This window comes from Epinephelus moara, chromosome 24, assembly GCF_006386435.1.
Source record: "Epinephelus moara isolate mb chromosome 24, YSFRI_EMoa_1.0, whole genome shotgun sequence".
Lineage (NCBI taxonomy): Eukaryota > Metazoa > Chordata > Actinopteri > Perciformes > Serranidae > Epinephelus > Epinephelus moara.
The window spans coordinates 28,285,559-28,299,290 of NC_065529.1; the positions used below are offsets into that span (position 1 = coordinate 28,285,559).

The 13,732-nt window shown below is 42.2% G+C and overlaps 1 protein-coding gene across 2 annotated transcripts in view; it reads left to right on the forward strand.

Annotated features, from left to right (window-relative positions):
* Positions 1-2,243: 2,243 nt before the first annotated feature.
* bsnb (bassoon (presynaptic cytomatrix protein) b) overlaps positions 2,244-13,732 on the forward strand; it is a 106,511-nt gene continuing 95,022 nt past the window's right edge. For both annotated transcript variants that reach the window (XM_050038855.1, XM_050038856.1), the window contains exons 1-2: positions 2,244-2,545; positions 12,712-13,102. In XM_050038855.1, coding sequence (XP_049894812.1) covers positions 2,367-2,545; positions 12,712-13,102 — 570 coding nt within the window. In that variant the 5' untranslated portion in view covers positions 2,244-2,366. The remainder of the gene's footprint in view (positions 2,546-12,711; positions 13,103-13,732) is intronic.

Here is a 13,732-nt window from a genome sequence, read left to right on the forward strand (position 1 = left end):
TCTTGCTATAATCCAGATGTCTTTTTAACTACAGCAGGATTGCAGTATTTAATGTAATGGCAGTGAATGGATTGGTGCAGGATTCCACCTCAGAGTATGTTAATAAATGTTAATCACACGTCACAAATCTTAGTAGGTTCACTAGATTAGTTTTATTAGATCAAAGTGCTTTATTGTAGTGACAGTTGGTGTACACTAGGGAGAGCAAGCATTCAGGGACGAGTGGGAACATCGAAGAATCATCTCCATTACTAAGCTGTTAAGAAATCCATTCACAATAAAATGGACTTGGGATTGTGCTGTGGCACCATGTGGCTGTGATGTACATGTGTACTGAGATTTAATATGTACTGTAGTACTCTTAATGTGCTTGAACTGGTGTTTTGCATTTGCCAGAACAATACCTGTTTTCATCTACGACAGTAGAGCTACAGTTTATTATTTTCTTGAAATAATAACATATTCATTTGCCAATAATTTAAATTATCCTAATAAGTGAACAGTCATTTGCAACATTTAATTTACCCCTAGATAAACTCAGCCGTCATTCTTAACATGACTTTTTGATTCCAGCTGCCAGCTATTTTGGCAGTTGTGTTTTATTCTTAAATAAAGTACAAATGGTGGCCTGTGTGGGAGTGAGAGCTACAAAAAGAAAAAATAACCCTCAGCCACACATCCTGTGATGTTGGAGCCAAATAAAACCGTGCTGTAGTGTTATGTCACCACTGTTTGCCTGTACTTTGATATGGTGATACAGACCAAGATCTGCAGAACTGAGAATATAAGGGCTTATTTTTTTATTATAAATTAACCATTTTTAGCTTTTCTGGAGTAGTTGATTGATCTCTCAGTCTATACTACCCAAGAAAATAGTGAGAAAAAAAAAATACAGAAAAGATGTTTGAGTCAAATAAAATCAGGCTGTTGTTACGTCGCCACTGTTTGCCTGTAATTTGATTTAGTGATACAGACCAAGATCTTCAGAATTAAGAATATTGGGTCTTATTTTTTTATCATGAAGTACTCATTTTTCCCTTTGTGGATTAGTTGATTAATCTTTTAGTCTATACTTTGTCAGGAAATGGTAAAAACCCTCATCCACACATCTTCAGATGTTGGAGTCAGATAAAATTATGCTGTAGTTACGTCACCACTGTTTGCCTGTAATTTGATTTAGTGACAGAGACCAAGATGTGCAGGATAAGGGGTATTTGGTCTTATATGAGTCAATCAATTTTCACTTTTCTTGATTAGCTGATTAATACTTTGGTCTTTACTTTTGCCTGTTTTCTTTTTCTTTTGTTTTCTTGTTCCCTTTTGCCTTGGATTTTGAATTACATATTTGTTTTACACTATGATGTAATGTTTACTTGTGTGGACACCAGGAAGAGTAGTTGCTACCTTTGTAGTGGCTAATGAGGATCCAAATACATAAATATAGAAATAATGATAGCAAATAATATGTCAGAAAATATTTTCAAAAAAAATCCTAATTCCTTGTTTTGTCCAAGTAAAAGCAAAAAACTATAGATAAATAAATAAATAAATCCTAATTCCTTATTTTGTCCAAGTAATAGCAAAAAATATATAACTAAATAAATAAATTTTAAAAAAACCTAATTCCTTGTTTTATCCCAGTAATAGCAAAAAATATATAAATAAATTAAGAAATAAATAAATAAATTCTAAATCCTTATTTTGTTCAAGTAATACCGATAAATAAATAAATAAATAAGTAAAAACAGAAGTATTTAGTTTAATATAAAAGTCTAACATCACTGGTAATTTTTTACATTTCAGAGGCTGGAACCATTTCCTAAAAATAGTCAAACATTAGCCACACTGATTATCAAAATAGTTGCTGATTAGTTGGTTGACTGATTCAATTTTGTGATCAAATATCCAAATAATTTGCACTGTGTGTGAAACTTCTGTTGGTTCACGGAGACGAAAATGCTAAATATAGACAGATGTAATAAAGCTTGTCACATCCCAGACACGCGGCCATGATGTGAGATGTTTCCGGTCGTTTAGGTTAAAAAACAAATGATTTATGACGTGAATTGAATCAGGGAGGTCCCAGTGGTCTCCAGTCATGTGCCACGGAGGGCTCAGAGGCATTTGCGTGGTGACTTGAGATAACCGAGCGTCGCGAGCGCGCACGTACGGGCCACTCCAGTTCCCACCCATTGCGTCAGCGCGCTCCCTCGCCCTCTCCGTCAGCGCGCGTGCTCCGTGCGGGATGCTGAATTGTAGGTGATGATGGCGGAAGGGGAGCAGCGCTGAGTTTCATCTGAGTTTCCACCACAGCTGTAGAACCATCTACAACATCGTTTCTCTCCGTCGAGACCGATCCCGAGGCGATGGGGAACGAGGCCAGCATGGAGGGGGAGGGACAGGCGGGACAGCCCGGCCCCGCCGTCCCTGCAGCGGGGGCTCCGGCTTCCATTTCAGCACCACCGGACTCTGGACAGCTCATCAAGCCCAGCAATGGAGCGCCAGCCGGAGGAAGTGGGGCTGCACCCGGGCCGGGGATTAACAGGTAGCCGCGATAGCTAGGACGCTCCACCGCCAAACTGTGGGCAGAAATCAGGGGAGGCTAACGGCAGCGTGGCGTGTACCGTACATCTGTACGACGTGGATAGGCTATAGGATCAACCGACTGCGTGGAGATAGACTTGAATGGGCGCTTAATTATTTATTTCAATATCCTTGTCAACACAATTCACCACCCCTTTTGAGACCCATTTCTGCTTGTTGGCAGCACCACCCTATTACTCAACGTCAATTTGGGTCGAAGTCAAATTTAATATGAAACGCTTTCGATGGAGAATCAATAATATAGCTTTCAAACGGTTCAATAGGGATTTCTACGCCCGTTTTCACGGTGTCTGTCCCCAGGCAGCAGTGGCGAAGTATAATGAATGAAAGAGCGACATTTTTCTCCTCATAGTGAGCCAGTGCCAAGTCTATATGAACACTTCGGAATGGGTCTCACTAATATTAATGTCCCCCTCCTCATAGCTGCAGGTGATAAATAAATTAGTAAATGATGCAAAGTGCACTGGATCTCTAGGCGGCTGCATTACAGGTTGATTTCCTGAACATGTCTCGACGTGAAAACCGGTAAGTCATTGTGAGAAATCACCTTCCTGCTTGTGGGGAGACGTCTGTATCCTGATGTCAGCGTTGTGTAGGGTGACAGTGCTGCCATCAGACAGCGTCATTGTGAGCACAGGAGCGTAACGCATATGCCATGCAGCCTGCCTCACTCATCAGATCTTAAATCAAATCAATATGCAGCTGGTGGGAATTGTTTGTCACTACTATAGTGGAAAAGAAGTGTTTGCATGTCTCCATGAGAAACCCAGACACTGAGCCCAGACATATTATGGCAGCCATGGATTGTCAATACTACTATTATTTTGGCTGTTGCATATGGAAACTCCCATTGTAGTCCTGCAACAAGGCTATGTAATCAGATAAAATATTAGCCTTCTTCTCCAACATCCAGCCTAGATCATTAGCGTTTAATCACACGTAGTAGCCTGTAGGTCTGTGTTTTCTGTGTGGGTGTGTGGGAGGGATTACCCTTCCAACAAGATCTGATATTGCCTTAATTACACAGTTCAACAGTTGTAGACCTGAATACGCACACGCAGAGCACAGGCACAGCTGCGTCTTGGATTTGCCACACCTGCTTACAGTCTCTCCATACTTGCCATTGTAGCCTGCCTTCCAGGAAGATGTTGTCCTCATGCTACAGACCTGCGTTCAAGGCTTGTGTCAGTACACAAAGTGATCGTGAGGTATAATGTGAAGCTGTGGACGTGTTCTGCTGCTGTAACTAGAGAAATGTATGTCTTAAATAATGTCTCTATTTGGGAAAAAGCACTCCCTGTTCACCCTGTACATTCACTGCGGGGCAGGTTGAAAGGCTCACAGCTCCCATGTAACCTCATGATTCTTTCATATCTTGATTTCTCTCTGGTACCCACCCGGAGGTGTCTCGAGAGGTGATGGCGAGCGCTGAGAGACTGAGCGTGTTCATACAGAGATGGTGACAGAGAGTGTATGATATGTCTGATTAAAATGGGCTTCTTAAGATCAAGGCCCCCACATTCAGCCTGAATCTTCCCTTAAAATACTCTTCCACAAAGAACTTGTGAGAGTGTAAGAAACTGTGAGACGGTGGCTGGGTTGCGACTGTAGATAGGAGGCTTTCATCTTAATTAAAACGAGTTGCAGCATTTTATGAATTTGCCTATTAATATGAATGGGGACATAATATGCTATATATAACCATATTAAAGGGGATGCCATATAGGCGTTTTTTGCTCCATGATATGTTTTATTCATGGCAGTCAAAGAGCTAAATCTGAGTCTATATAGGAGTCCATGAAGCTATGGGAGTCACCCAACGCTTCTGCTCCACAAAGCACCACAGAGGTTGTGTTCTTCTCTAATCGTAACAGCTTTGACTAAGTGCACAGTCTCCCTGACCTGATGACCATTACTGACAAGCATTCAGGGTAGTAAGAAATACTGCCTTGTGTTGAACACAAGCTCAGGATATTTCCAACAATACGCCCAATGTGCTGCGGCTGTATTATCGCCTCATTGTTTTCTGTCTAACAGCTGAAACAGTGCAGAGCCGTACATGCTCCATCATGTAATAGCATGTGTTATAAAGTGCTGCGAGCTACTTGATTCAGCCTTTTTCAAACAATGCAAATCATTAAATCAGTATAAATCAAAAGTCCATTACAAACGCCGAACAAAAAGCTACAGTTCGCATGAGCATGATGGATACAGTCGTGTTGGGAAAAGACAGAGTGTGCAAACAGTATGCCCTCATAATTAATTCACCTTAAGCAATGGAAGCAGTGTTCACCGTGCAGCCTACACATACCAAATGGTTATCACAACTCAAATAATGCAAAAGCACTGCTTATTATTTATGACATTATGACAGCCGTAGGATACAGAGAATGAGTTGCTACCTATGAGTCATTGGCAGTGTGGCATTGTTGTCCAGATGTCCAAACATTGACACTGCACTTTAATTTAAAAGCCACCAACGCCTGTGAAAGCTTAATCAGGGCTCAACAATATGGATTGTCCGATTGTACGGAGCAAATAAAGTACCACGTCGGGCTAGTAAATGTAGCAAATCATTTGCCCAATCAGGCAAGTGGTAAAAAAAGGATTAAAGTATTGTTTTTACTGGAGCTGATGAGGAGTGAGCTGTCTCGCTTCTTCTTACCTCTGTTGAGAGTTGCACATGCTCAGTATTGACAGGCACTTGCTAAAAAATGGTGGCAGATAAAGACAAAGTTCATGAGTGTGTAAGTGTAAGCAAGCATGTCAGTTACCCCTGGAAACAAGTTTAGTTGGGGTGGCGTCAAAGGATGTGGGCGAAACTCCCAACTATGTATTGAGCAGTTGGTTGCAAGTCGGGTAAAGGGGCAAGTAAACATTTACTTCAGGCAAGTAGATTTCTGACCCACTTGCTCAACTGGGCAAGTGAAAAAAATAATTGATATATGCATCAACTTCAGCGGCAAACAGCTGGAAGTTTGTGTCATAGTGACCTGAAATGCTCGAAGTTATGCTGGTGTTGAATGTGTGTACATTGGTTGTACGTGGTTAAGCTGACTGAACCAGCACACGTTGTATTATCCCAGACTGTCGATGCTCCATCTCAAACATACTGGGATTAAACTATGGCTGAAGCTTAACTCTGCTCAACTTCCATGTGGCACTCTGTGTATTTTGGCACTGTGGTTGGTGTAGTTCGGAGCAGGCCCATTGATGCACCTCACCCAGGTTTTTGCCTCTCATTACATCACAGACGCTGAGCTGAAGATCCGATTTTCCAGAAAATACAGTCCCGACAATCTTTGAAAAACCAAAATGGTTGTTTAGTAACAGTTACCGCTGTTCTGAATAGATTTACAGAATTGTTGAGGACTCTTTTAACCATCTGGAGGAAGAAAATATGCTGTTTGTTGAACGATAAAAATGATCTGTAACACCTTTTCCTCGCTGCGACTCCATTTTCTAGTTCAAGTAACCAGAAGTGACATGTCTTTACTGTGTTTTGTAAAACACAAGCAAAATATTTAACTGTCATTTTGTATGAAAATGTAAAATATTGGAAAGAAACATCAGTATAGCGATATTCATTCATCCATCTAGCTTTTGTAGCCACTTATGCTCTTAAGGGTGGTGGGGAATGGAGCAGATCACAGCTGACATTGGGCGAGAGGCGGGGTACACCCTGGACAGGTCGCCAGACAATCATTCACACTCACATCAGCACTTATGACAAATTTAAAGTCAGCAATTAACTTGACCTCAGTCTCTCTGGATCGGGGGAGGAAGCCAGAGAAAAGCAATACTAACACGGGGAGGACATGCAAACTCCTCAGAGAGGGCCTCAAGATCAGCCAGCAGTTTCGAACCCAGAACCCTGTTGCAATTCAAGAAACAGATTAAAAATCTTTTTTATGGTGCAGTGGATGGGATGTTTTTTAAAGTTTCTGGAAACACCATCTGAACAGCAGTAATTGTTGTTACACCACCTTCTTGGTTTTTCAAAGATTGCCAGGTATATATATGTTTAGGAAATCAAATCCTTAGCTCAGAGACTTAAGTGTATTGGCAGTACATGAGAGGCGTAAATCGGGGCTATGGTGCATGCTGCCGCTCATCCGAATGGCACTCGAACAATCACCGTAAAACAAAACGTAGCTGTAAAGCACAGTGTGTGTGCCGTCTTTGGTCTGAGGGCTACTTGTTGTGATTCTGATGTAGTCTGCTTCATGTAGCGAGTCTTTTCTTATGTAACACACTGCAGGTGAGAGATTTAAAGTTTCAGCGCTACAGCTCCTCCTTGACCAATATGACGGGGACTGTATGGTTTCTACAGTAATCTCTCCCTCGTCCGCGTCTCAGCCCCTCATCAATTATTTTTTGAGGGTTTGCCGAGGTTGTGCGGTACTAAAAGATGAAACGTCTGCAAAAAATGGAAAAAAAGAAGCGGCGTGGCCTCTAACACTGCCATCCACCTCTGTCAGAGCCTGTTATAATTAGTTTAGTGAATATTGTAACAGCTTTGACTGGGGTCTATTTGTCACAGCCACTGTCACAGGTTTGGATAATTGAAACAATTAATTACATTAAATTTGTGTCTATTACCAGCAGCACAATGTAGCTATTGGCTGCTAACAACAGCAGCCAAAAACTACTTCTTTCCAAGGATGCATTTGTCATCATTTTCAACAGAAATCACTTAGATGTGTGTCAAGTCCCCCTTGTCCCACTGTAACCCTGGTAATAGGAGCTGATGAAAAACACTTTAACACATTAAACCTCTTGTCTAACAAGCAAGGTGTCCAGCAGTCACAGCATGACACGATTAAATCCACCCCGCTGAATTGTTAGGAAGTTGAAAGTATTTCCCTCTGGGGGAAAAAACGATTACCTTCTTCCATTTTACTTCCAAAAAGTCAGTGGTCACTGACATTCCTGAAACCTTGAGAAAACAGCAGTCCTACGTCGATGAGCATTTCACGGCAGATTTATGAGCCACTTGATGTTTAGCCATCGCAAACAAATGATGCATTCAGACATGTTCAAGTCTGATGCATCTGCTACCTCTCTGGTTTGACCTTTTAAATATTACTAAATGGACGGCAGGAGATAGGTTTCACTTAGAAGCCTGAGGTTACCAGTTTCATTTGCAATGGACAGCAGGATAAATCAATGAGAAACATATAGAATCTCCATTATAGGGATACTGATACAGATATACTGTATCCGGCTAAAATTAAACACCTGCTCATCCGATCATTTCTCCTGTTCCAGGAGACATATTTGATAAGTCAGATGTCAGTGTGCAGCAGTGTTTTTAAAGGATAATAGATTTCTACATATAGTATTTGTAAAATGACCAGATGTTGATTGTTAAGGAAACCCTTTCAAAGTAATGCAATAGGTCGGCACTTTGTAGCAGCCAATACTTTGATTTATGCTCTCAGAATCTGTATTGTCAGTTACAACGTTTGGTGCAACATTGCTGGAGGATACTAGAGAAATGGGCACACCTGGCTCCCGAGATGTTACTGAACTTACCTTTGATGTGATATTTCCTTATTCTGTATTCACACAGAAAATTGATTTGAATTTCACATTTTGATCAAAGTTGTTGTGTCAGACGCCACAGAGGCTCTGATGTTTGCACACATTAGTGGCCTGTGGAATATTTAGCACAAGAGGAAAGAACTGCTTTCTGTTATCGCTTTATTAAAGCTGGCATTCATATATCTCTCAAAACATGATGTTCAGTGTGTGCTTGTTACCAAAGAGTGCATATGAGATCTTTTAAAGGAACAGTTTGACATACACTTATTCACATTCATGCCAGTAGTTAGATGAGAGGAGCAATACCGCTCTCACCAGCAGTTTGTTAGCTTAGATTAGCTTAGCATAAAGACTGGAAACCATGGATGTGTAAGGAGAACTGGACACAGACGGAGATAGTTCGTTCCTATGAAAGTTGCTAAGAGGCGCAGGAGGCCCAAAAACGTTTGTCAGGATCTGAAATTAACTTTTTTCATACCTGTCATTGTTGCAGGCAAGTTTTTTTTGTCTGGCACTCAGAAATTTAATCTGCCACTTTTGAAATCTGTGGTGCTCAACGTGGGTTTCCTCCGGCTACTTCGGCCTCCTCCCACAGTCCGAAGACATGCATGTCAGGTTAATTGGTGACACTAAATCAGCTGTAGGTGTGAATGTGAGTGTAAATGGTTGTCTGTCTCTATGTGTTGGCCCTGTGAGAGTCTGGTGAGCTGTCCAGGGTGTACCCCGCCTCTCCCCCAGTGTCAGCTGGGATAGGCTCCAACACCCCTGCAACCCCATAACAGGATAAGCGGTTACGGAAAATGAAAAAAAATGAATGAATGTCAATTAAAACTAAAACGGATGGTAACAGGATGTACACCGTAGAAGCTGCTTTTATGTAGAAGTTGTGTACGATTTTCAAATATGTAGCTCTATTGTATCATATAATAAACCTTACTGAACATGTCTGTTTTGCGTTTTCCCTTTCTGTCGAAGTGATGGATGTCCTGACGCCTTTACCAGCCACTGCCAACAATTTACCCGCTTCTAATGGATAAGTAATTTCAGACCCTTCTTCTAGGTCAATTACCTGGATCCTCCCTTCAATGGGCCCATTGAACAACCGCACTAGTGTTTCCTTTTACCCTGCCTACCACCTGCTAAGTCTCGGGCTCACTCACATGAATGACAGTTCATAAAAACCCTGGATTTGGCTATAAGTGAATTTTACAAGTTTTAGGACATGATTATGTAAATAAGGTTTATTTACGTGTTTGTATTGGGAAGATCATGTACTTAAAAAAATGACCTGCTATGGGAAAAGTCATATTTGGGCCCCATGGCGTCATATGACCAGACCTGAGGTTATAATTGCACAGTTTGGTCACTAAATTGACTTCAAAGTCCGGCCCTGTTCCTGCAGGCCTGCCAGAAACATGGGAGATAGCTAGCTGCCCTAAGGTCACAAAACCCACCTACCAGCCCCTCTAGAGCTCACTTACTAAACAAATTCTATCTAATGTTGCAGTTATATGTTATATGCTGACTATTTTGTGGCCTTTGGAGCAGCTTGTTTTCAGTCTTGTCCTTACTGTGTGGTTGCCAGGCAACCACCAAAGACTTTTGAGATGTTGGTAGCTCTTTAGATGGATTTTGGTAGCTTCAGAGAGAGCCAGGCTAGCTGTTTCCCTCAGTTTCCAGTCTTTGTGCTAAGCTAAGCTAACCAGCTGCTGGCTGTAGCTTCATATTTAAACATGAGACTCGCCTCAATCTTCTCATCTGACTCGCTGCAAGACAGGGAACAAGTGAAATAACAAAATGTTCAACCATTCCTTTAAGTGACACTGGGATACTGTTTCACAGGGAGCTCCCATTACAAAAGATTGGCGGCTTACAAACCCTTCACTATCCACTTTGTGATAAAGCAACTAATTTGTAGCGCTTTAGACACAAAGCCACAAGTTGTTCTCAGCGGACTCCCATTTGCTGATGGATGATAATATCTAAAGAAATCTTTTGAAAAGGTGTCTTCGAGTTTAAACTCTTTTTTCTTTGAGTCTCATTAAGCCATGCCCGAGGCTTTGCATAAATCACAAGAGACTCCACTTGGTGTCTTTGCCATTCAAGTGATGATTATTAAGTGAAAATACCTTGTATCTTGTGAGGACACTGGGGAGATTAAGACTTCAGTTGTCCAATCTGTGTATATCAGTGGTCAGTTGCTTTACCAATATTCTCCATAGTCCAGTTTGGTGTCAAACAGAGCGAGAGCAGTGGTCAGCACACTGACAGGACTGTGTTGAATTTCAAATCTAACAGTGCGGTGATGGATTGAAAAGTGCAGGTTTTTCTTGACGGGGTCTCTCTACGGTGAACATAGAACTCCTGTGGAGAGTGGAACAAGGTTAGAGTTGTGCAGCGGCTCAATTCATCGGCTGTGACTCATAATTGCTGACATGCTCTATTTTAATTCCTTTATTCCTCCCTTTATTTCCACCATTCTCTCACTGTGGATGCAGAGCTGCTGCTGTGACTGTCTTTGAAGATGACGGGCATGACAAAACAAGGTCTAAATTGTTATGACAGTGGAAATCCTCCGTTCCTGTTTAACTATTGGCTATAACGCCTGAGGGCCGGAATGAGCAAGAAAACCGAGAGTTTACACTGCCGTTGTCTGATGCGCTACCTTTGTTACAACCTAAACACATCGCAGAGGCCAGAGCAGCTTCAAAGAGTGAAAACAAGCCACAAGGAGCACTTCACAGAAACTGATAGAGGCAATATAAAATATTCAACATATGCCTCTCTGTCGGCCAAGGTTTTGAGTAGTCTGATATCACACTATGAACACCAATAAAATCTTTTAATGGCATGTAGACCTTGTGCATCTCACGGCTGAAATAAGAGGTACTGCTCCTTCTTGAAATTAAAGGAACACTTCATCCCAAAATCAATAATACATATTTTTCCTCCTACCTGTAGTGCTATTTATACTTCCAAACATTTTGGTGGCACCTTTGCACACTACACTGCCAACTCCGCCAAGTGCACTGCACTCAAAGAATGCTTGCTGTGATTAGCTGTAAGCAAACCATTAGTCTCGCCACCGGACAATCAGAGATATCCGCCTTCTGATAGTCTGGGGACACTCCTTTCTAAAGTGTGTTTAACACACCGGAGAAAACGGCCGGCAACAAAGCAACGCCTCTTGCATTTTTGAAAAGTACACGCCCTCCCGGAAATGTGCGCTCCCCCTTTTTTTTCGTCCGCAAGGAAACTAACACACAGAGAGCTTGAAAATGGATGCCGAGAGATTTAACTCCGTTTTATCAAACGTGTGCTCAGTCCAAAAGATTGTGGAAATGAAGGACTTACAGCGACTTGAGCCATTTTGTACCGCTACACGTGTTTCTAGTCGGACTATGTTTACAAGCACAAGAGTTCAGCGAGCCACCGAAGGACCGCCCTGCAGATTTACAATTGTTTCTGCAACGTAGGGAGTTTTTTTAAACTCTGAAATTGTATCCGCCCATCTAAACACAAAATCAGGGAGAAAGACATCAGTCTTTAGTTAAGCAAAACGTCTAAAGACTGACTTGTGAGTCTAGCAAACCATACAAACTGAGCATAGCGTTAGTTCAGGCAGGACACAATGTCAAGCTCAGCTCACATCCCAGCTACATCAGCTGATCTCACACAGCTCATTCAACTGATGAAGCAGCTGATTGATGGAAGGGAGTCAGCTTATAGATCACATGTTTCCTTTCTATGCAACCAATTGGCGAATCTCATACAGAGCGCCTTATTTAAACTGCTCTGGCCTGCCTACTGTTACTGCTTCCTCTGCAAACCTCTTTGCAACCTGCCTCCACCCCAGCTCCTCCTTTTCATGCTGTGTCTGACTTATCATTGTCATTTCTGTTTGTCATTGATGCTCTGTTCTGTTCTTGGGGGTCTTTGCTGCTGCTCTCCCTGCTGTAGGCTTTCCATGTAGGTGCATGGAAGGGCAGAAAAGTTTGCTCTCTCTGCCTCAGGCTTTCCTCATTTGCACATGGAAGGGCAGAAAGATGTGCTCTCTCCGCCCCAGCTTTCCATGTAGGCACATGGAAGAGGCTTTCTGCGTAGGCCCAAGGAAAAGCAGAGGGGCCCCAGAACAGATCCATATCGCCAAATATAATACTGAAAATGGAAATTAAGTTTTCTTTGACTAAAGTGTTCCTGACTTTCCTAGCCTTTTTTCTAGATCTGGGTACCAAAACGAGTGAATGCAGGTATTGTTTGACTTGAGAAGCTTTGATACTACTTGGTAACGGGTTATTTAGGTCCATACAATAAAGGTATTGAGTACTGATTCCTAGCCTGAGTGCCATCTAGTTCTATTATATTTGAGAGAAGGGAGACATCTCTACGGCTGATATCTCTAACACTCTGCAATTCACACCAAAACAGTCTCAAGAGCCTCACCTGTTGTACTGTCTGAAGAGAGCTGTCTGAATACTTTTAAAAAAGGGAACTAAGTATAGAGAAATGAGTGTCACCAATTGTAACCCACTTTTGCGTTCTCTTTATCATGTCTACCAGACCACCTCCGTCAGACCCGGGACCCAAAGCAGGAGTCCAGAGTGGTCATGGGACAGGGGACAGATTGGCCTCTCACGACACCCCTCAGCACGCCACACCGCAAGGAGAGCAGGGCCAGGGCCATGTGGCCAGGAAGAGTCTGCATGTGGATGTGGGTAGCAGCAGGACTGGGAGGTCCCCCTCTGTGTCCCCGGACCGAGGCAGCGTACCCACCTCCCCTTACTCTGTGCCACAAATTGCACCCATGCCCAGCAGCAAACTGTGCCCCGTCTGCAAAACCACCGACCTGATGGGCACTGGGGACGACAAGCCGAACTTCAACACCTGCACACAGTGCTGCTCCATGGTGTGCAACCAGTGTGGCTTCAACCCCAACCCTCACCTCACAGAGGTAAGCAGTGCACTCACAAGTGTTGTACTTTATTCACTATAGGGATATTGTTTTGTGTTAGTAGTTTATCCAGCAACCAACACAACACATAAATGTAGTACACACTGTATGTATGTGAAGTCACCACTGTCAGTCTGCCCAGAGTTACAAACAGAGTCAGCGTCTGCCATGGTGCATTCACATGGAAAACAAAAACATCTAAAACACAAAATGCTAAAGTGCTAAAAAAAGCTGTTGTTCAACTGACTGCACAAACAGAATGAATTCAAGCATACGTATAGACTACCTGAAGGGTAAAGAGAAGAGAAGCAGTGTGGTGGCTGTGTGACGTTGACTTACACACATGATTTTCTGAATGAAACACGTAATGAATTCTAAATATTTTACAAACCTTTCCACAAACATCCAGGATATTCTTTAAAGTCCTCGTCATTGTAATCAGACTAAAAAAATCCTGCTTTAAAATAGGACCAGGCGTCTTTATGCCTTCAGGCTTTACATCTTTAGTGTGGAGCTATATATATATATATATATATATACACATATATATATATATAAACATATACAGTGGTGTAAGAAGGATTCAGATCAGTTACTTAAAGATGTACTAAGCAGGACTGTCAACATGCT